The sequence below is a fragment of the Dendronephthya gigantea genome, unplaced genomic scaffold (genome assembly GCF_004324835.1).
Source record: "Dendronephthya gigantea isolate DGI-Jeju-01 unplaced genomic scaffold, DenGig_1.0 000028F, whole genome shotgun sequence".
Lineage (NCBI taxonomy): Eukaryota > Metazoa > Cnidaria > Anthozoa > Malacalcyonacea > Nephtheidae > Dendronephthya > Dendronephthya gigantea.
Window position 1 is genome coordinate 1,257,850 of NW_021163038.1, and position 22,762 is coordinate 1,280,611.

General features: G+C 37.5%; 2 protein-coding genes across 3 annotated transcripts; one reads left to right on the plus strand and one right to left on the minus strand.

The window, feature by feature from the left end:
* Positions 1–1,993: 1,993 nt before the first annotated feature.
* Positions 1,994–5,264, minus strand: LOC114523723. Of its 2 annotated transcripts, none has more exons than XM_028544740.1 (10): positions 5,136–5,264; positions 4,796–4,928; positions 4,441–4,596; positions 4,082–4,268; positions 3,782–3,978; positions 3,257–3,324; positions 3,069–3,144; positions 2,922–2,992; positions 2,739–2,792; positions 1,994–2,666 (listed from the first exon to the last, which is right to left on the minus strand). In XM_028544740.1, the coding sequence occupies exons 1-10, from the start codon at positions 5,184–5,186 to the stop codon at positions 2,106–2,108; spliced, it is 1,554 nt and encodes a 517-aa protein (XP_028400541.1). In that variant the 5' UTR covers positions 5,187–5,264; the 3' UTR covers positions 1,994–2,105. The 2 variants fall into 2 exon arrangements, with proteins under 2 accessions (XP_028400541.1, XP_028400540.1); XM_028544739.1 differs by having other exon boundaries at positions 3,776–3,978.
* LOC114523722 (poly(A)-specific ribonuclease PNLDC1-like) lies at positions 5,257–12,984 on the plus strand. The gene is made up of 22 exons (XM_028544738.1): positions 5,257–5,447; positions 5,827–5,952; positions 6,055–6,094; positions 6,597–6,675; positions 6,763–6,810; positions 6,912–6,950; positions 7,136–7,197; positions 7,303–7,400; positions 7,531–7,610; positions 7,778–7,842; positions 8,643–8,703; positions 8,855–8,924; positions 9,085–9,176; positions 9,287–9,351; positions 9,481–9,548; positions 9,688–9,741; positions 9,851–9,893; positions 9,981–10,080; positions 10,339–10,428; positions 10,575–10,663; positions 12,217–12,315; positions 12,737–12,984. The coding sequence occupies exons 1-22, from the start codon at positions 5,372–5,374 to the stop codon at positions 12,825–12,827; spliced, it is 1,635 nt and encodes a 544-aa protein (XP_028400539.1). The 5' UTR covers positions 5,257–5,371; the 3' UTR covers positions 12,828–12,984.
* The last annotated feature ends 9,778 nt before the right edge of the window (positions 12,985–22,762 follow it).

Here is a 22,762-nt window from a genome sequence, read left to right on the forward strand (position 1 = left end):
TCAAAGAACCACATCAGGAACGGCTTATCAGAATGCAGGTGTGACACCGATAATCATCGTTGATACATCGTCGAATAAACCTAGCAATTCTCAACCGTCTTCCGTCAAGTCGTTTCTTTCTTCGACCATCAAGAATCCAGGTAGCGTTTCTAAAAGCAGATTTGCGAAAACTCAAGATCCTCATGTGGCCAAAAGACCACAAACGCCAGCCAATCTACTCCAGCCGTCAGCAAATCCGACTTCACAGGCAATGAAGCAAACGGAAACAGTTTCAAATCGATTGGCAAAACAGATCCCGGAGTCGTGCTTAACATTAGGGAACTTACTAAAACAAGGCGTACTTGCGCCAGGAAATAACGTTCTCACAGCTTCCTCAGAGGTAAAGATCTTTCCCGTAGAAAAAGACTTTATCATGCTAAGAAAAACAAGCATAACAATCGTTTCAAAGATTTCAAACCGCTCGGTAGAGTCAAGAGAAGTTATAACTACAATCCTGGTCAAAACATTGACGACACTCAGTGTTAATTGCCACTACAGTCAGTAGTCACGGAATATATTTCAAAATTCTCCCCCTTTCCCCCACAAATCAATGTTGGGTGATGTGTCAGAACTCATTCAAGTATTCAGCATGGGCTCAACATTGATTAGGGGGGCGAGGGGGGGAAGTCGAGACAGAAATGTTGATGTTTTGCATAAAAAATTACAAATCATTTTGAGTGTAGTCAATGGTTTTGGCCAGGATTGTAGATTATTGCTACTCTGGCACTAATTTAAACACGTTATATGCATATTTTCAAACGGAATATTCTCTTTTGAAGGGCAAGCGATATTTTGCGTCGTTGTCGGACAAAGGGACCATCATCTCTGCTGGAGGAGAAGGATTTACGTCACCACGTTCCTGGGTTAAAGCAATCTTAGGAAGCAAAAGAAAACTGAAGAAAGATCTTGCATGGAAGATGGTATACTGGATAGTTCTATCAGTTCTAAATTGTTCTTCCTAGAGGTCCAGTAAGAGTAATCTCTTATTGATCCAATGTTACTACAGGAGGAAACCTAAACTAAACTAACTTTATTTATACTGGATAGCTCTATCAGTTCTAAACTGTTCTTCCTAGAGGTCCAGTAAGGATCATCTCTTATTGATCCAGTGTTACTACAGGAGGAAACCTAAACTAAACTAACTTTATTTATACTGGATAGTTCTATCAGTTCTAAACTGTTCTTCCTAGAGGTCCAGTAAGAGTAATCTCTTATTGATCCAGTGTTACTACAGGAGGAAACCTAAACTAAACTAACTTTAATTTATACTGGATAACTCTGTCAGTTATAAATTGAAATGGAATGTTACTAAAAAGGAGATCTCAGCTAACTTATACTGGATATAGGTCTAAGGAATCTTAAAACCGAGACGTTTTTGCATTTTTTTCAAGGTTTCCTACAAGAACAAACCTTTAATTGACCACGCGAGTGAACTCACACAAGTTCCAACAAACACAGCCAGGCCATTGTTGGATTGCAATCTTGAGAACAGCGATTCCGAAGTTTCCATTGAGAACAAGATCACAGGAAACCACGGAAAACAAAATCTTATCAAAACAACGTCATCCCTCAGAACTCTACTAAGCAACTGTCGCGTCAACAGAATTTCCAAAGAAGAATTCATTTTTCCCGATCAACTACCGAAAGACTTTTGGGACAATAACGAGGTGGAATTGTCAAATGATTATATTTCAAAGGCTTTTGATTTTTGACGATTTGGTCTCCAAACGAGATTCTGGTACTTTTGAAGATTTTTAGATAACTGTATGGTTGTTCGACGATAGGAAACGTAATTTCGTATGATAGAGAACATAAAGTGCGTGTATAAGAAGTTGACTTGTGAAAGGTCTATTCATCTTGATCATTTTGAGTTTGTGATAACCTGTGATGTACATGTACTAGTTTTTGAAAAAAAGAAAGAAAGCCATCGATTATTATATGAAACCGTGTTGGTTATATTATGTATTTGATCACAATGTACAGAAATCATTCCGTGTATTTCTTTGTATTCAACAAAATGTTCCTTGCTAAGAACTGGCATGACATGGTCATCCGCTGACACATGGTCACCCGCAGGCATCGGCGCAGACATTTGCATGAATATTGATTCTCCATTTTGGTATTCTGTCCATACAAACAGGACAGCAGAACATGTGGTCAGCTGAAGCACTCTTGATCGGTGACATTATTTCCAGGTCACCTCGCTCATCAGAACTGCTCAAAATCACAGTTTCGTGGATCGTGGAGCCCACGCAACCTGAAGCGTGGAGCTCTATCGTCTCTGGCGGGAAAAATTTCTCGCACAAAGGACACTCGTGCAGGACGGAAGATTGTGCTACGGTATCACGTGAAGAGGTCGAGAAATCACGTGGTAAACTTGGGACATCACGTGGTAAATCTGGAGTGTAACATGACGAGGTTGGAGTATCCCAGAGTGTTTCACATGGTAAGGTCAGTGTAACAGGTGGTGAAGTTGGAATATCACGTGATGAAGTTGGCCTATCACGTGGTGAAATTGGCCTATCACGTGGTGAAGTTGTCCCATCACGTGGGGGCATAGCACGTGACGGAGTGGGGTTTGAGGATTTGGTAGACGTGGAATATGCTGGACTGAAGCCTTCATCAAACTAAAAAAATAGAAAATGACAATCAAATCGCCCAAATGAAGTAAACTAGAAGAACGTCTTTTAATGCAATACCTTTTGGAGATCTTTTCTTCTTTCTTTTACTCTCTCCACTTGTTCCTCAGTAAGCTAAAAATTTCAACAAACTTCGGTCAAGAAAGGATAATGGCTATTGATGAGATTTCCAATCCGTGCCTGTGTCTGTTTGTTTGAGAGTTCAGGCAACTTTCATAGACGATGTGTTGTATAACCACGTACCCTGATAAAAACTTTTCTTTCTTCTTTTGTTAATTTTGCGCCCCGCATTTTTTCCATTTGTTCTTTCAATTCTACAAAAGACAAACCCGTAGATATTATAGCCATCTATTTATCAAGAACAGCCAAAACAATACTATAACGTCTCACCTTTGTATGTAATTGTCTCTAAAGGCATCTTGAAAAAGTCGTAAGTCTCCAAAAAGCACTCGACTTCGTCTTCAATCTAATTCCAAGAATTCGGCGAGAAGTTATTAAAATTTGAGGGCATTTAAATATGGAACAGTTGCATAAACATATATGAATATAAAAATAAACAATTTCTCAGTAATACGTACGTCCCCAGCGGTTCTTCTTGATAGAGTTTTGTGTCGTTGCAAACTTTGAAGTTCAGCATTGCCATTCGCTTACAAGATAAAAATATAAAACTGTGTATAAGCATATGTCTTTTGTTCATTTTATATTTTATAGCTCAATGTTCTATATTAATCGTGATAAAATGAACTGAGCAACCTCTATGTTCACTGCAGTATCTTTTAACACCAAACAATTCATCATCAATTGTAAGGAAACTACATTATAGTATAACTATTACCTAAGGTTCAACTGTTTAAAGTAAAACTATTTGTCATTGTCTCACAGTGACTCAGATCTATATACTTCACAATAATATTAATTACAAAAATGAAACAAGAATACTTTTGGATGACACAAAACTGAAGTCATTATGTAACAAGATTTAACATTTGAAATACTAAAAGATGCATGAATTCATAAGAAGTTGAAATCTTGGATGATTACATGTTCATCTTGTTTGATCATGGCTCAACATGCAAGTGTTAAATTAAATACTATACCGGTACCAGGTCTGTCATAAGGGTGGCTTCTTATTTTTCTTTGCTTTGGTTGGTGATTTTTTCCCTTTGTTTCCACATTCCCTTTCAAGGCAGCCTGCACCAGCCCGGCTGCACGGCTTGATTTTGGCGATGTCAGATGACCAAAAAGTGACGAAGTTGGCCGATTTTGAGGTTGTAACCGAGGCGAGGTGCCTAGCAGTTTGCTGTTAGACATAAATGAAGTCATTCACGGTTAATTAATATTTCTCTTTCCCACTTGAGACTAGAAATCATCATGAGTGTTTCACCAGTCACTAGTTACTGTACCTTCTGAATTCAGCCAGGGATTGCCTTTGAGGTGTCTTTGCTTTATTTGATGCAGAGTTTTCAAGGTTACTGCCCTCGATGATGTCAACAAACTGTAATCCAAATTGCTTGTCCTTTGTAAAAGGTTGACGGCAAACCACTCGTACCCTGTCCCATTCTTCCTCTGGAACATCTTTCGTGAATGAAGCTACAAAAGAAACACAGTTTGTGCAGAGTGCTGATTTAATCCACAATGTTTCAATTCAATCTAATATTGCTAACCTACTGGGTATTATGTTTTAGTTCATAGGGTAAACTACAGTAAAGAACTAAAGAACTCAAACCATATTTTTTTGTGATAAGTAATTGAGCGTCCACACCTTTATCGAACATTTTAACTCCCAAAATATTCCTCCCTGTCTTGCTTTCTGCTGGTGACATCAGTGTTGTTGAGGGAAGTAAAGTGACATAATCTTTACCAGATGGCCACATGGAACTGCCAACAAGTAACTCAACAAATGCTGATCCAAAATTACCTAGAGAACAAGCAAAGAAACACTATTTACACATTAGGCCTTTCATAGGCAAACTATTCTGAGAAATGGGTCTAGATAGGACAATCTAGTTGTCCTTCGATGGGGGATAAATACCCTCAAACAAAGGCATATTCATCGATTTATATTTGTACTGATGAATATATAGAAAATTTAAAAATGTATATTAAACGCTTCACACCTATATTAATATAACCGATCTGTATTGCTTTTGATAAATGAATCTCTGCTTCGATCTGCCCGCTCTTATCATGTTTACTCGAGAGCCATTTTTTATCCTTATTTAAGATGTTTTCTGCACGATGTGTCGGATCCTGAAATATAAGAAATATACGTAGTACAATCACGTTTTATACACAAACATAAACACAACAAGTCAACAAAGACTTCGTCAAAAATTGTTTTATTTCCAGTGCGTTTAACATGCATTGGCCCTCAAAATGAACAGTAACATCGTGCTAACAATAACCCACAAATGCGCGCAATAAAAAGCCGTGAAAAACGGACGGATTCTTACTTACTTGCGAACTACAGCGAGCAATAGAAAGCAACGTTTTGTTTACCGGCGCCATTTTCTTTTGAAGTTTCCCGCGAAAAATTGTAATTCCCGCGACTAGTTACCAATCTTTGTTACATATTGGAACTGATTGGAAGTTGGAACGTTCGGGAATTTCCGGGAATTCGATAATCAGTATATAATATAATAATATATGACATACTTTCGCATGTTTACGTTTGATAACAATTAAATTTTACTATGGACGTTGTTCGCTCAAACTTCGAAGTTATTTTGCCCCAGATCGAGGCAGCATTGGAGAAATCTGAATTTATAGGTAGGAACACCAGATAATGGTAATCATCTGTATAGAATAGTACCAACAGTTCAAATCATTAAACCATCTCAACGATCTGGTAACTTGCAATTCGAAAATTATTAAAAAATCATGAGATACTCCACAATAAAAATGGGGTATTTTGGGTGTCAATTGTATAAAGGTGCTTGCTAGCACCTTGCCCACTCCCCTACCAGGTAGGGCCTACCCCTAAGTGACCCACCACCACATCCTACTGCCCCACCCCCACTTGCACCACAACAAAACAGCCCCACAAGATTGTAATACGTGATTAAAGTCTATGTAGTCATGCGACTCGAACAGGAATATATTGTTGATAAATTATGTAATAGTTGTCTATTTTCATTCCATTTAAAAGCAATCGATACAGAATTCACAGGCTTGGCTGCGAACGACAATCAGCAGCCTAGTCTTTTTGATGCACCATGTGAAAGATACACAAAACTCAAGAGGATGGTCAACCAGTTCCTTGTTTGTCAATTTGGTTTGTTGTCAAGAATATTTCTGTTCTAAATACTATTAATTAAGTTTAGAATAATCAATGTGTATTATGTGTATAATTAGTAATGGAATGTTTTTGAAATAGGTGTTAGTGCATTTGTGAAAAGTCAGGAATATTCAAATACGTAAGTTGACGTGTAAGTCATCTCTTGTTTGGCATGTTGTTGGTTTCAACTGGTTGGTTGGTACTTGGTTGGTTGGTTGGTACTTGGTTGGTTGGTTGGTACGTTGGACCATCAGTTGGTCAGTAATGTCTGGTCAGTCAGTTGACCATCACTTGGTCAGTAATCTCTGGTCAGTCAGTTGACCATCAGTTGGTCGTAATGTCTGGTCAGTCAGTTGACCATTAGTTGGTTGGTAATATCTGGTCAGTTGGTTGATCATAAGTTGGTCAGTTGTCTAGTTAGGTCAGTCAGTTGACCATCAGCTGTTCAGTAATGTCTGGCTATGCAGTTAATTGACCATCAGTTGGTAGGTAATATCTGGTGGCAGGTAACATCTAGTTAGTCAATTCACCATCAGTCGGTCAGTTGTCTGGCCAGTCAGTTGACCATCAGTTGGTTGGTCAGTTGTTTGGTCAGTAGTTTCCCATCATTCTCTTTATTCCAACTCTCTCGTCATCATTAGTTATGAAGCACACACCTATAATTTTCATCTTTACCCATCCTCCTTTGGACAACAACATGACATCAGATTTACCTGTCAGGCAAGTGACAACATAATAACATCATTGATGACATGATGCCATTGATGGCAAGAAAACTTAAGCTCAGTTTTATAATTCTCACTTCAGGCTTCAAGCTTAGAGTTCCTTTGTAACCATAGATTTGATTTCAACAAGGTAATAATAAGAACTATTTCTCAACGTTCAACTTCAATACAACTTTAAGTTCAATTTCATATTAGAAAGTATGAAATCCAAAGTGAATAACATTATTTTAGTTTGTGTATGAAGGCATTTCGTATTTGAACGGAAACCAGGTATGTATGTACTATACAGTCTAAATAAAAAATAAACAAACTGTGTTCTATAACTGACGTGTGGTCGACGAAAATACCAACTAGCAATATAGAACATATTGTGGCACTACTGGCATTAGGCGAATATATTTCACTTATATATACTTTACCTATCATTTATTCTTTGCGTTTCTCGTAATTTTTAGAGAGCTGAACTTCAAGAATTATGTCTAAAGAACCACGTAAAAATAGCAAGCTCCCTTAACAAGTCAGTTCCTCTTCTTAATAATTAAATGAAACATTAGTCAATTTCAGCAAAAACAAAATTCAAAAACTCTCCACCTAATGGTTTGTTAATTTGTTTTTCATGTAGAGTTATTGAACAGGATTTTTTGTGTCCGAATTGTGACAAAATAGAAGAATGGTTAAAAGAAAATAAAACCAACACGTTGATTCTAGATTGTCACGGAGGTATATACCTTCGTAACTAACTGTTGTAGTCAGATGTAAAGCTTCAATATCTTTCCCTTTGCGGCCTGGAATTTTTGTTTACAATAACCGCGGGAAATTATTTGTGTTTGACGGACATTGTGTATTTTAGTTTTTTTCCAGTTTCTGCTGTATCAAGACATACGTAAAAAGTTTGCTAATTTAGATTGTGAGGTCCAGCCTCATGGAAAGGTAGCTACTGTATACAAAATGAAAATGATTTGTAAATTGAAATGGATTGCTGTGCCTGTAATTCATTTTACTCCAGCATAGGCCGACATTTATAGGTGCAGCGCGCTGGCGCACCAACACAGTAACTCCCTATCAAATAAACAAAAAATACTCATATATATTTTCAGTTACTCGTCAAACGAGAGTCGTTAGAAAAAGAACAACAAGCTGACTACGATGAACAGATAATGAGGTAGCTTTTCTTCAGTATTTATTCGATTAATAGTCTCTTTCAAACTGAATTGGGTTAGCAAGAAAGATCCTGAAGGGTCGGTCTGGTTAACCAAAAAACAGTTTTGCTATTAGGGCTGGATCCAAGATTTTGGCTGACTGATGCGATGTTTTGGTCAAATATACCGACCATGGTCGAATACGCCGTTTTCCGGCGAACTCGACCATGCTCGTATTCGCCATTTTCCGGCCAATTCGACCATAATCCTATTCGTCATTTTCCGGCCAATTCGACCATGGTCGTATTCGTCATTTTCCGGCCAATTCGACCATGGTCGTATTTGCCATTTTCCGGCGAATATATGACCATGGTCGTATATTTGCCATTTTCCGGCGAATATATGACCATGGTCGTATATTTGCCATTTTCCGGCGAATATGACCATGGTCGTATTTGCCATTTTCCGGCGAATATGACCATGGTCGTATTTGCCATTTTCCGGCGAATATGACCATGGTCGTATTCGTCATTTTCCGGCCAATTCGACCATGGTCGTATTCGTCATTTTCCGGCGAATATGACCATGGTCGTATTCGTCATTTTCCGGCCAATTCGACCATGGTCGTATTCGTCATTTTCCGGCCAATTCGACCATGGTCGAATTCGCTGTTTTCCGGCGGACTCGACCATAATAGAGTATACCATTTTCCGCTCCTGCATTTTTGCTATAAAGTGTAGTGTTTTTATCCGGCAAAATAAAGGTATTTTTTTCTCGAGGTATTTATGTCGCCTCTATAAACGTATTTATCTTCTTCTTGTAGAATTGTTCAAAGCTTTTGCGGATTTACAAGGGTATTTGAACTGTTTGTGAAATTAAAAAAGGTAGGCCTAGGTGTCTTTCACTACTGATGAAGCTTTTTTCGACGATATATATTGATAGTTATCAGGCTATAGTATATCTCTAGTGAGTCTATATGCCTGAGGTCATGCACGTAGTGTCGTTACATTGAAGACATCTTCTTGATTATTCCAGCCGCTTGTCGGACACAACTTATTCACAGATATTCTGTTTATGTACGAGAAATTCAACAGTTTTCTTCCAGGTAAATCAATGTTTTTAATGCAAATTCACACAAGAAGAAAAGATTATACCTTGATTAGTTATGATCATACATCAACATTTTCAGTATAGATTTCTTGGAATTGCTCGAACCGAAATAATTTGATCAATTTTTTTTTATATTTTCAAATCTTTTTATATAGACGACTATAAAATTTTCAAACGAAATATTCACGAATTGTTTCCTTTCATTATTGACACAAAACATTTGGCGTTTGCTCTTAATAGGCACGAAGTAAGTAAAATTGAATTGTATTTTTCTGTAATTTGCAATTGCCATGCTGAAGGCATGATCCAGTGGTTGTTTACGGAATCATTATAGGAACGTAATGAGTCACTTTTTAGATCTTATGTGAAAGCGAACTGTTCAAAAAAACGAATCTCGAAGAACTTTACTCAGAACTGAGTAGGTAGGGATGTCTTACTGCCTGGCTGCGTGTTTGTTTGTTTACATATTTATTTGTTTATTAGTTGCTTGTTTGCTTCCCTGTGAATGTAATTTGAATCCTTTTTAAACAACGAATTTATTGTTTTCATAGTCATAAAGGTCTCTATTATGTTTTATATACGCCAACAATAGTTCACTCGAAACTTTGCCAGAAATACGGTAAGTTGTTGCAGTTATTTTTCCCACAACACATGCAACACTTATAAATATTGTCAAACAATATCGAAGATTTTTACCCTGCAGTGTCTGTTTCAAAAAACAATCTGTGTCAATACCAGTTTTCAATTTAACTTTCCAGTTAATTCACATAATATTCACGAAGCTGGCTACGATGCGTATATTTCTGGTTACGGTAAAACGAATTCGACAACATTTTATATTTAGTTTGTTTTTGTAAAAAACTACATTTCAATGACGATTATGGCGTAATTATTCATGTTCATATAATTTCTTCAATATAGTATTTCTAAGGATGGCTCATATCTTAACTGCTAAAACTTCAGGGTAAGATAATATTTTCACAGTTTATTTAACCGTGCCATTGATTTATGCGGTAGGGAAATTCATTTCTTATTTTTTACGATATCAAAGATCAACCTTTGATGGTGCGGCGGAGTTTCGACAGTATTTTGATGCTGTTAAAAGTTACGGGAATATTGTGAACATTAGTCGAGCCACTGTTCCGTTTCTGGTGAGTGGATTTTAGCGTATAATATTCGATTTCAATGCTTCAAAACACGATTTGCTAAAACGTCTTACACCGGGGGATATAGCAAAGGGGTATATTGGATTATGGCAGGGTAGATTACCAAACTTAGGGGGCATCTTGCGACGAAATGGAACAAGGAAGGATATTAATTGATAAATTTACTGTTACATATGTACATTCAAGGAGTCAATCTGTACGCGGTAATTTGTCTATGAGGCGCGAATTTTTATCAACTCTTAGAATCTTGCCGGGGAAGATCCAAAGTCCATCAGACCAAGATGGCTCCATATCTCACGACGTCGTTCTCTAAAGAGATTGACCGCTGGCCAGGTATGCTTGTGGGCTTGTAAGGTAAAAACACCACAGTGACCATCTTAGGTACTCCTTACCATCCAATCAAACCTCAAGCTACAAGTTTTGATTCGCCTCTCACAAAGATAATGTCAATCAAGTCAATACATCCTTTGACACTGTAGATTTTGAAGGAATTAGACAGATTTGGCTCCCTTGACGTCAAAGTATTGGATGATCAAAGAGCGTTAGTTGCCACTGGTCATTCAAAAGTGTAAGAATGAATAATATGATATATATCACACGTCGTTTTAATTAAAAGCTTTGTGATTGACCTTTCTTTGACGTATTTCATCTTAAAAATAGTCATTTTAATCAAAAACTGTCTATACGTTGTTTGCAATATACACAATAGTTAGTGCTCTTATCTTTCAGCTCTCTTACTGATGTTTCATGCCTGTCAGTTGTCTGATTATCATTTCATCTTGCCAACGTGTGGGAGGCAATGCTTCTAGTTTAGCAAAAAGATTTCTCTTGCGTGTTACTTATATCTTATATCTTCTTCCGAGCGTGTTTATCTCAACAAGGCTATAGGAAGAAAGTCCACTTAAATCCAATTCACTTCGTTTTTTCCTTCAAGTATGCATTAAGGACTGTACACGCGAACATGCACGCTTAAAGTTTATTTAATCTGGTGCAGTGTTATTAATAGTTGCCGCTTAATTTATGTTTCCTTCTGTAGTAACACGAGATCAATAAGAGATGATCCTTACTGGACCTCTAGGAAGAACAGTTTAGAACTGATAGAGCTATCCAGTATAATTAGAGTTAGTTTAGTTTAGGTTTCCTCCTGTAGTAAACTGGATCAATAAGAGATGATTCTTACTGGACCTCTAGGAAGAAGAGTTTAGAACTGATAGAGCTATCCAGTATAAATAAAGTTAGTTTAGTTTAGGTTTCTCCTGTAGTAACACTGGATCAATAACAGATGATCCTTACTGGACCTTTAGGAAGAAGAGTTTAGAACTGATAGAGCTATCCAGTATAAATAAAGTTAATTTAGTTTGGGTACCTCCTGTAGTATCACTAGATGAATGAGGTCCGTTTTAGCACATAGATCAGTCTTCTATAATAAAGCGACAGTTTAGAACTGATAGATGCCAAACATAACTTCATGAGTGTTCATGGCTATTTTTAAGTCTTCGTCAAATATGTTTGTTTTTTACGCGAGTTTGTCTGAGCAAACTGAGATTAATGTATTTTTTTAAATACTCTTTTAAATAATCCGAGAAAACACTTCAACTCTTCAGGAGATCTGGGTAACTTTTGTCGTCATTGTGCAAGAGTGTATTACTTCAAAGTGTTTGAGGATTATCCCATATTATATGCAAATACAAGCTAGGCAAAGTTTATTTTGCCGCCAGTAAATCTAAACCTTGATGCTATTTTTGTGAACTGGTTATTAATATCAGCTGTTTTAGTTTGTGTTTATCTGATAAACATTCTGTGACTTTACTATCGAATACTACCTACACTGGACCACCACGTTTAAGATATCTTTTCAGGTAGTTCATGACACAAATCACGACAGCTTATTGTAGAATACTACCTACACTGGACCACCACGTTTAAGATATCTTTTCATGTAGTTCATGACACAAATCACGACAGCTTATTGTAGAATACTACCTACACTGGACCACCACGTTTAAGATATCTTTTTAAGTTCAGACACAAACCACGACAGCTTATTATATCAGCAGATATGCTGTACTTTACTGAATATGCTAACTAAACTGGACTCCAATGTTGAAATATTTTCTTTAGATCTCAACGAATTCTAAAAGCGCTACGACGTCACAAACAACTAAAAGCCAGGAATTATTATCCATTGTTGGACAGTCCAAATATAAGAACCTTTCTATGGTGAGGCTTTGGTTCGAATTTGCAGCATATTGTTCAGTTGTTCTGACATAGTTAAGATGATAGGCTTCTGTATTGCTCTACTATACATTCTAGTTCAGGTGTATACAATGTATACACATAGCATCAAATGTGGTATAAGAACTGCCTAACATAGACAAAACACTTCTCGACGTTTCGACCTGAGGGCTTTCGTCAGGAGAGTTAGTAGGAGTGACTGAGTGAGTAACTCTCCTGACGAAGGCCCTCAGGTCGAAACGTCGAGAAGTGTTTTGTCTATTTTAGGCAGTCGTTATACCACATTTGATGCTAAGTTGTTTGAAGACGCTGCCACGCTGCTCCCTGGTTATATTGCAATGTATACACATATCAATTTTCGCCCTCTTATGTTATCTGACCAACATCTTTTTTTAAACTCTTTCAGGGCTGGTGGTGTAGCAACGGCTGCTGTGACGTTTTTTGGAGTAGTTGCCGCGGTGTGTTATGGGAAAGAAAAACTAAATGAAACGTCTTAGAACATTTCGAATAATTAGTGCCTAGTTTATATTTATTCCTGAACCGTTTTAACCAGTTTAATCACTAACGTTGATAAAAATATATACGGAAAACTGGTGGATCTCAAATGTCGTTTGGTCTTGTGTTTTTCTTTACTTGTTCTGTAAATATTTATCAGTTCTAAACTCTTCTTCCTAGAGGTTAGTAAGGATCATCTCTTATTGATCCATGCAGTGTTACTACAGGAGGAAACCTAAACTAAACTAACTTTATTTATATTGGATAGCTCTATCATTTCTAAGCTGTTCTTCCTAGAGGTCCAGTAAGGATCATCTCTTATTGATCCAGTGTTACTACAGGAAGAAACCTAAACTAAACTAACTTTATTTATACTGGATGCTTTGTCAGTTCTAAACTGTTCTTCCTAGAGGTCCAGTAAGGATCATCTCTTATTGATCCAGTGTTACTACAGGAGGAAACCTAAACTAAACTAACTTTATTTATACTGGATAGCTCTATCAGTTCTAAACTGTTCTTCCTTCCTTAAAAACCCTTTAGTTCCGTCAAACGTAAAGGGAAAACTCTGTAGTGCGGTCAAAAAATCATCCAGGAATGAGAAGCGTTTGTTGTATGTGTATAGAGGTCATGCAGAATTAAGTCATCTGTGACTAATGGTTGTATCTGCCACTACAGCGATCAGACATCATTCATCAAACAAGAAACAGGATAACTCGAGTAATAGCTAATGGTCGCTCGTGGTGGTTAATCGATAAATACATGCTGTTTCCATTTCATGTCTGAAAACGGTTATATTTAGTGTCCGCGATGGCTTTGTTTTCGACTGAAAACCCGCCTCCTGTTGTTCCGTAGCCGCGAATGTTTTTAGAACGGAAGATGTATGAGGTATCTTCACGAGTTTTGACATGAAAGATCACTCCCACTGGTGTTGAGGTTTTAAAAGCTTCTTACCATCAATCATGTTGGTTTGAGAGAAAAAAATGGCTGAAGGTTGCCAATTTTCTAATCTTTCGAAAAATTCTCCTTTGAATTGGAGTGTTTAATATATATTTGGTCATGTGACTGTGACCTGCCATATATAGTTTGAGTATCGTCTCTCATTGATCGTTTCTGCAGGAGGTAACCTAAACTAAACTAAAATTAACTTTATTTATACTCGGGAGAACAATCAGATCTAAACTGCACTTCCTAGAGTAAGGATAATCTCTTATTGATCCAGTGTTACTACAGGAGGAAACCTTAACTAAACTAACTTTATTTATGCTGGATAGCTCTATCCGTTCTAAACTGTTCTTCCTAGAGATCCAGTAAGGATCGATCATCTTTTATTGATCCAGTCATTCCAGTGTTACCACAGGGGGAACTCAAATTATTTTGGTTCTGAATATAGATCTTGCAATCAGAGTTCCAAGAGATTCTGAAAGATCTTTCACAACGGTTACTGGACTAGCAGGAATCTAGAAACAGGAAGCGGTGAGCTTATCACTTTCAACCCAGTCAAAATTATAATCGGAGAAAACATGTTGCGGAAATCTAACACCAGGTCAAAAAGGTGAAAGACATTCAATATATATCCTCCCCGAGCAACAATCGCAAAACTCATTTTCTAAATACCAATCTTCAGGCTATTTTGAAGCGATTTTGTACCCTACTGTTCGGATCTTGATTGGCTGAATTTTGCAGATTATGATCGATTCGTGCCCACAAATCCCTTGTTTATTACGTTCCCACAAGTCCAAGCGACCCTGTCGACTATCATCATTCGCTATTTTTTCAGCTTCAAGCAGGGCACCAAAACGTCTGTATTTTCTATTACATCTCTTGACTTTCGGTTTTGTTCGTGCAAAAAATACCAGTGATCTTTTTTCAATCTGATGTTGATACTACCCAGGGTTGTTTTCAATAACAAACTAATCTAGACAAATAATCCTCAAAAATTGACTTTTAAACACGCTATAAATGTTTATTTTACATTCTTAAACTGTTTTCTTATCAATTATAAGCGGAGGGATATTGTTTGGTCAAAGCAATTTGTGCATCTGCCATTTCATTCCAAGTGTGGGGGTCATTTCGGCTCATTTAATTTAAGTGTTTTGTGTTTGAATGCGACATAAGATGATCATAATATAGCTGCGGTTTTCTCAAATTTCAATCTTTAGTACACCTCTTTCCAACAAGTTCGTTTAGTTTAGGTTTCCTCCTGTAGTAACACTTGATCAATAAGAGATGATCCTTACTGGACCTCCAGGAAGAACAGTTTAGAACTGATAGAGCTTTCGAGAAAAGTGAGCAGATTTTTATCTCCTGAGAGTACTGTAATTGTTGAATGAGATCTCTCTATTAAACATAAATTATATTGTCCATTAAGTTCAGATGGCACCTTGTTCCGATTCGCCCTGGTCATTTCAAATAATACACTCAAAGTTGCTGGATTATTCTATCACAAAACAGGTGTTGAGTAAGACACCTTGATTGCTCGACCAGTGTCGTTTGCACGTGCGGTGCTTAATACCAAAGAATACGCCAAAAAAGCGATTCTTTCGCTCATTTTCATGCATACAGTTTGTTTGAGTATATATCCGAATGCTACATTGTTAAAATTTTATCTGAATACAAGACCCACGCATTGCGTCTGTCGTTAGCAGTCGGTTGGAGGCAAATTGTCGCATGTCATTTCGAGAGAAACACACGCATGCTGTCTGCAGGCTGTATGGAAACATAAGTGTTTCATGTCCTTCAAGAGCTACCTTCAAGGTCAACAATTTAAAATGCTCGTGCTGTCGTTAGGTAATCAATTTCCTAGGGTTCAAAACGGTTTCACAGCCTCCTAAGGCCACATTGAGCAAAATGAAATTAAAAACAAGCTATTGCATCAAGCTTATTCGTTTCTGCTTGTTGAAACTGCTCCAATGCATAAACATTGAACTCCATGTTTTATGAAGAGTGACAACTTACACCAGAACATATTGTATTTATTTATTGTCAGTATTTATTTGGCACTCGCTGTTCTGTATTAAAAGCCCACAGTGCTCAAACAGTGAAAGGTTCCTCAATGGCGCGAACTGCAGAATCTCGCTTTAATTTCAATGCTCAAATGGACCCGCGAATGCTGAATGTTTGTCGAAAGAGCCTGATGCTTTAGAAGGACCATATCAGGCGAAGTATGCAATATTGTATCTTTTTAAATTGTTTACCTGTGGGGTAAGAATTACTGGTAATTACATGAGTCCCGCGAAGCGAGTGCCCTTTTGAAGTAAGAAAAAACGACTGCGAATTTTTTAAATGGTTGTTGTCACTTCACCGTATGCGGTTGCTTGGTTGGCTTACTAATCAGACTGCTAAACACCGTCAGGGCTTGTAATTTGTAAACGTAATTATACTTAAAATTTCATCCATCGATGCAAGCAACCTTCCGTCTTAATTGACAAGCATCAAGTTAAATTAGAAAAAAAAGATCTTCATGTTTACGCTAATACAACAGAGATAACGTCAGCATCTATGTACAGCCAAGAGCAATGATGAGTTTTAAGTATAAGCGGAATAGGAAACTGGACTCTTTAGCTCATATAGGGGTCAGAAATCTGCCCCCTTTTGGTGAAGCTCCTGTGATGAAGATGCAGTCCGTTTGGGAAGTGCAGAGCTAGGAAGGAAACTCTTCGTCTAACCTGTGGCGTATGTGGGCGTAATTAGCGATTATATCATTGAGTTTTACTAGGATTTATATATATTCCAGAAATGTAGTCCAACTGAGATCTGGCGGCTATGTTTTGATATTTGTTGTAGTTACGCCGTCGAGTTACTAAAGAAGTAAAGAACTCGTAATTTATTCATATGCGTGTATGGCAAAAATTCGCTTTGGGTTGATGCTGGGAGTTTGAATCGCCCCAATAACTGAAAGCTCTCTCAAACGGTTCCCCAAAACTGCTTGGATTCAATGTTTTCTACCAACTCCAGCAAAAACAAGAGATACGTGGAGTAGCAACAACACTTGATACAGAATTTGGACGCGAAGAAATGATGTAACGATTTATACCAGCTCACGTCTTATTTACCAGTTCACGTCTTAAATAAGTCGCAACTGATTTTGCCTCGTATAAATGGCCCTGATGTGCCTTGGTTCTCCACCTTCAAGAAACATACATGGCATATCAGTATGAAACAATGTTTCCTGGTTTGTTTACCTTTAGATAACTCGTGTTTAGGAATCAATGTTTCCTGGTTTGTTTACCTTTAGGTAACTCGTGTTTAGGAATCAATGTTTCCTGGTTTGTTTATATATATACCTTTAGGTAACTCGTGTTTAGGAATCAATGTTTCCTGGTTTGTTTACCTTTAGGTAACTCGTGTTTAGGAATCAATGTTTCCTGGTTTGTCCACCATGAGAAAGATGGCTAAGAAAACAATGTTTCCTGATTGAAAATGTCTGGAAACTGGCGATGCTTAAGGGCTGTCCACAGTTTCGAAACATGATGACTATCACGAACAATGTTTCCTGGCTTTTCCATCTTCCAGAAGTATGTATCAATGTTTTTCCAACACTATTCCGCGAGATATTTGGTTTCACCCGCAAATTATTGTAGAAATCCACGCAGACGGGATGCTAATTACTTCGATTGCCGGATCTATCACAATTTCCGAAAGTAAATAGGACAGGGAGGAGCAGTCGCGTTAAAGTTTGGAAACAGTGCAAGTTCAACTGCGATAAGATGCAATTATAAGCAGAGGGAAAACCTATTGGCATTTAACCTGTTGATATTAGTGTCGAGAAACTATTCACAGTCGTTTAGTTTGACAGATATGTGTGAACTCTGTATTGGGTCAATATGATACTGTGTAAGATCCAGTACAATTAATCTTCCTACACTAAGGGTCATCTTTTCTTGACCCAGTGTTACTACAGGAGGAAACCTGAACTAAGCTAACTTTATTTATACTGGATAACTCTATCAGTTCTAAACTGTTCTTTCTAGAGGTACAGTAAGGTTCATCTCTTATTGATCTAGTGTTACTACAGGAGGAAACCTAAACTAAACTAACTTCATTTATACTGGATAGCTCTATCAGTTCTAAATTGTTCTTCCTAGAGGTCCAGTAAGGATCGTCTCTTATTGATCCAGTGTTACTACAGGAGGAACCTTAAACTATTTTTACTTATACTGGATAACTCTATCAGTTTCAAACTGTTCTTCCTAGAGGTCTGTCTAACAGTATCACAGTCATTACAAAGAAAGACACCTAAGCTAATTACAATGTCTTTATTTATATATTGAAAATGATCACTTTCAACTGAATTATATCTTTCATAATTTTAAATAAACCTCTAGCAAAGAGTTAGAACGATATTTGCTTGGCAACCGGCATTGACCGGCATTTCACAATTGGCGCAAAGGATTTCGAGACAAGACTGTTCTTCATAGTTCTCATCGCAGAGTTGCGTGGTTGAAATAAACATGATTGGTATTCATTGAGCAATGAAAATGACTTTCATCAACAACCATTGTACCCTTTTGGCAAGCCTATTTCAACTTCCTCGGCTGGGATTGTAAAAGCAAACTGAATTGTAAATAGCTTTCAACATCAGAATTCCGAACGATAATAATTTTCTTCCTCTTATAATGGCATCCTCCCAACATCTGTTTGAAAAACATATCTCAAATATGATGGTCTAGATAGTATTCTACAAAAAACCGTTGTTTGTGTCATGAACTACCTGAAAAAGATATCTCAAACGTGGTGGTCCATGCAGTGTAGGTAGTATTATTACACAATAAGCTGTCGTGGTTTGTTTCTAAGCTACCTAAAGACGATATTTCAAACGTGACGGTCTAGTTTACAATCTTGAAAGATTGGGATTAAAAAAATCTTAATATTCGGAAGAAAAAAGGAACGCTGTAATTTTAAAAAATAGCTAAAGGATTATTCTTCCTACTGCTTCATAAATCTTATTATAGAAATTACCAACGTGTTAGACAAGAATCCCTACAGTATGCTACGCTTCAAGACCACAAGAAACCGTTTCTACTTCCAACAACATGACCTTTTCCCAACCTTCAGGAAATTTAAACCTCCTAAACTTCAGAATGTGCTTAACTTGCTATTTGTAATAGATATTCTTAGCGACAGTATAGGGGAAATCAAATAAAAAAATATTTAATCTTTGTGCATAATTAGTTTGTAAATATAGAAACTTCTGTGACACAAAGAAAATACGATATCTTGACTTGTAAGTCAACAGCCGTCATTTATAGTTCCTCATTCCCACTAAATAACTCTAGGCAAAGAAATCCTACTAAGCTGTTCCTACATGGTTGCCATTTAGTTCGCCTTTATGAGTGAATATAATTCTTTAAACGCCCTTCTCTGGAAGACAAAGAATACAAGACACATTTTGAATATGCTCGCAACGGGTGTGGCAGAAGGAACGCGGACTATTTGAGTAATTTCAAGCTCGTCGAAGTCTCATGACGAGCAAGTTCATTATGCCGGGTCTACCACCTGCAAACATATGATTGGCGATTGTCAACAGGTAGATATAATTACGCACAAGTCACTAATTCTTATTAGTTGTGGGTAAGTGGCGAAGCAGGCAAGAACGCTATCAAGCAAGGGGCATCCCTAAAGGTCGACTGAGTGAAAGATATCGTTACAGCTCGCAACATTTGCTACTGACAAACATCGTACGGCCGAAGATGTATGCATCGTATGTGATTGGATTGATTTTCAGTGTTCTCGTGTTGAAGAAGAGCCAGTGTGCAGCCCAAAGAGTGTAGACGGTAAGTGCGCGCGCATGCGTTCAATAGGTTCGCCTAACTTTGCGAAGTTCTACAAAGCATTTGCTTCGCGCTTTTGTCGTTTTACTTTCTACACTTTCTGCATCATCGAATTCCAATAAGCACGTTTTGGAAAACACCATATATTATAATGTTGCAATTTGCCTTTTGTTGTATTCTTGTAATAATAACACGTCAAGCACTTAAAAACTGCTGGAAACCAAATATCCGAATTGCGCTGACGATATTCGACTTTCATCAAATATGTAATAGTGATATTTATGAGGGATGTTTAAACTGTTATGCCTCGTCATTAGCAAATTGCCTTTCGTGAGCAAGGAAGTCTCGAAAGCTGATTGAATAGGATGGTTGCAATTACAACCAGCCAATCAGGGGCGCTGAGCTTTTTAACTTATTTCTGTTAACATTTATTCAGTTTTGAATCAAAGTCCTCAACCATTATTAGTTGAAGTGTCTTGTAAACGTCCTTAGAACGTTCTGGTAACGCGAGAGAACGTACATTGCACGAGTGATTTGCACCCTGTACTTTTAAATCCCTAAGATTAGACCCTGTTTAAGGCTGTGTTCTCCACATATGGAATGGCAAAAAGCTCTTATTTTATTATGTAAGATTGCCTACGTTTATGCCCACCCATTGACGCAGGTGCATTCAATTGTAAACTATTACGAAGTTTTTAAACCTGTCTGTAATATCAAAAAGGTGCTTTGAATTAACTGATGGTCTTTGTCACGATTTTGCTCAACCAAAACATGGGACGAGTTTGCGTGTATTTTGGACTGTCGCGAAGTTTCTAAAATTCTAAATTTTCAAAAGGGTTCTTTATATTACAGAACTTGTTTGAATTTAACTAGCTTGTTTGTCACGTTTATTTCCTTGTACTCTCTACAAGTGTGCTTATGCATCAAAAGAGTCTTTCAGTTCTTTGAAGAGAGAGAACTCAATAGAGTTCTTTGAAGTAGACCAACTGTTGCTATATATATCCTCGTGCTAAGTAACTTGTAGCTAATTCTTCCGCATATCAATCCGCAATGTTTTGCAATGTTTTGAGAACAACCTGCGATTAAAATAATCTCGCTTGTTTGAAAAACAGCTTTGTTTTTCGTAAACTGCACCTCGTAAAGCGAACGCATACTTCAACATGCTCACTGTCAACAATAACTGTAGTAAACAAGAATAAGCTTCGAGGATCTCATGTCCTTGACCTCAAGACGTTAGCACTTGACTCATTTTAATTACGTGTAAATCCATTATGAGAGCTTGTGGCATCAGGTGGTTTGAGCTGCCTTCTTTAGCACGGCCAAACAGCTTTTACGACATCAGATAAGCAACGATAGAGGCAATGAAGCTCTCAGAACGTATTTATTTAACCTTTAGAGGTTAGGCGCCGTCCTTGAATGAACATAATCATCTCTCTCAGTGTAAACAATCGCGTGCGTGCGATCATCAAAGACAAAGAGATTTATCTTCTCTAGTTGGTTCTCTTTACCGCTCTGAAAGAGGGCATTTAAGAGTGCTCTTAGAGTGAATTGCATTAAGATTTCGAGATGTCTGTCAAATCTACGAGAGCGGCTAAATCGAGGCCGTAACTCATCAAATACCGAAGTCATGCACAATTCATTAATTAACGTTTATTGGTAAAAGAAGAGACGCTAATGTATTTTGAATTTAGACAATGCCAACGCTGTTGCTGCTAAAAGATTAGCTTTTTAAGTTGTTTGAGGGTACTATTTATATGTAGATTTATTATGTATTTTTCTTTTATCTCCGACGTCTATAAAAGGGAAATTCAATTAAATTCATGCCAGGCTGCCAGCTATACATCCCTTGGGTAGTTGGAACAATTTTGCTACACGTGATATTGAGTGCACGACGATCTATAATCGCATCAGATGGCAAAGTCTGTTCCTGTTGAGCTTGTGCAGTATAATAGACTCAAGCGCCCATATCGCTAATAAATATATTCCAATAAATTCGCAAATTAGTCAGTGCAATTATCCAATCAGGGCAAACCTACACAGCGGCCAGCTCTTCCCAATTAGTAATTGATACATTGATATTTCCTTTCTGTTAATGTGATCAGTATCTAGAGCCTTTCCAAAATCGGAGAGTTCGTGAACATGCAATTTTTGAACTGAGCTTCTTTGTATGGGCATTCGTTGTGCACAAAGGCCATATTTGCACAATTATGTTTCATTTTCAAATTCAAAAGATCAAAAGATGTCTTGATAATTCTTCCGAAAGTCACGCTGACTTTCCCATCTTAGGAACAAAACCTTTTGAAAACGAAGGATTGCTTTCTTGCAAATCTCTAGTTTATGTGTTTACTATATTTGGCCTGGACGAGACGTTGTATTGTTCAAATTAATTTGCTACTTCACACACCAACCCTGCGAGATACATTTGCGTAACTACCTTAATAGTCCGGATAACTGTTTGCAACAATTAGCACTTAGTTGTGACCATAAATGTTGTGTTTAATACAAATTAATACAAATGTGTTTAATACGACTTTTAAGACGAGGGTTGAAGCCCAGCGAATATGATATAAGCCCGTCTGGCTGTTTTAAGTGAGAAATGCCTTGTTCATATTTCATTTCAATGTTTACGAATTTTCTCAGATTTTCACACTGAAATAAACAACAGAATGCAAGAGCAAACACCGTAGCAGGTCGAAGATAATTAGAATCTGTGCGTGATATATTGCGAAGTCATATTGCAGTGACAATTTATGTTTGCGCAAGCAAAATTTCATAAGCAATTTCCCTGAAATGTGTTGTAATTTGAATATCTATGCTTCGTACTCCATACCGAGAGGCGACGTTGATTTACTGCTTTCCAAATGGACCATTCCTAGCCACGACCTGAATCAACCTCATCCCCAGAGCGTATAAATGAACGAAACTACATGAAATCAGCCTGTCCACCGCCTCAAGCTTAGCTTAGCAACAATTAATCGATTTTCAAAAACCTGTTTGTGCGTTTCAGATTTGATCTGGGAGGGAGGCGGGGGGATGTGTTGTACTGTTGTTGAGGTCAACTATAGTTATCTAGAATTTCAAAAAAAATCCCTTAGCTTCGAAAACCTGTGGGAAAGCTTAGCAAGGTCTGTGGACTCTGTATGGAGTGAAGACAAATGGTTCTAATA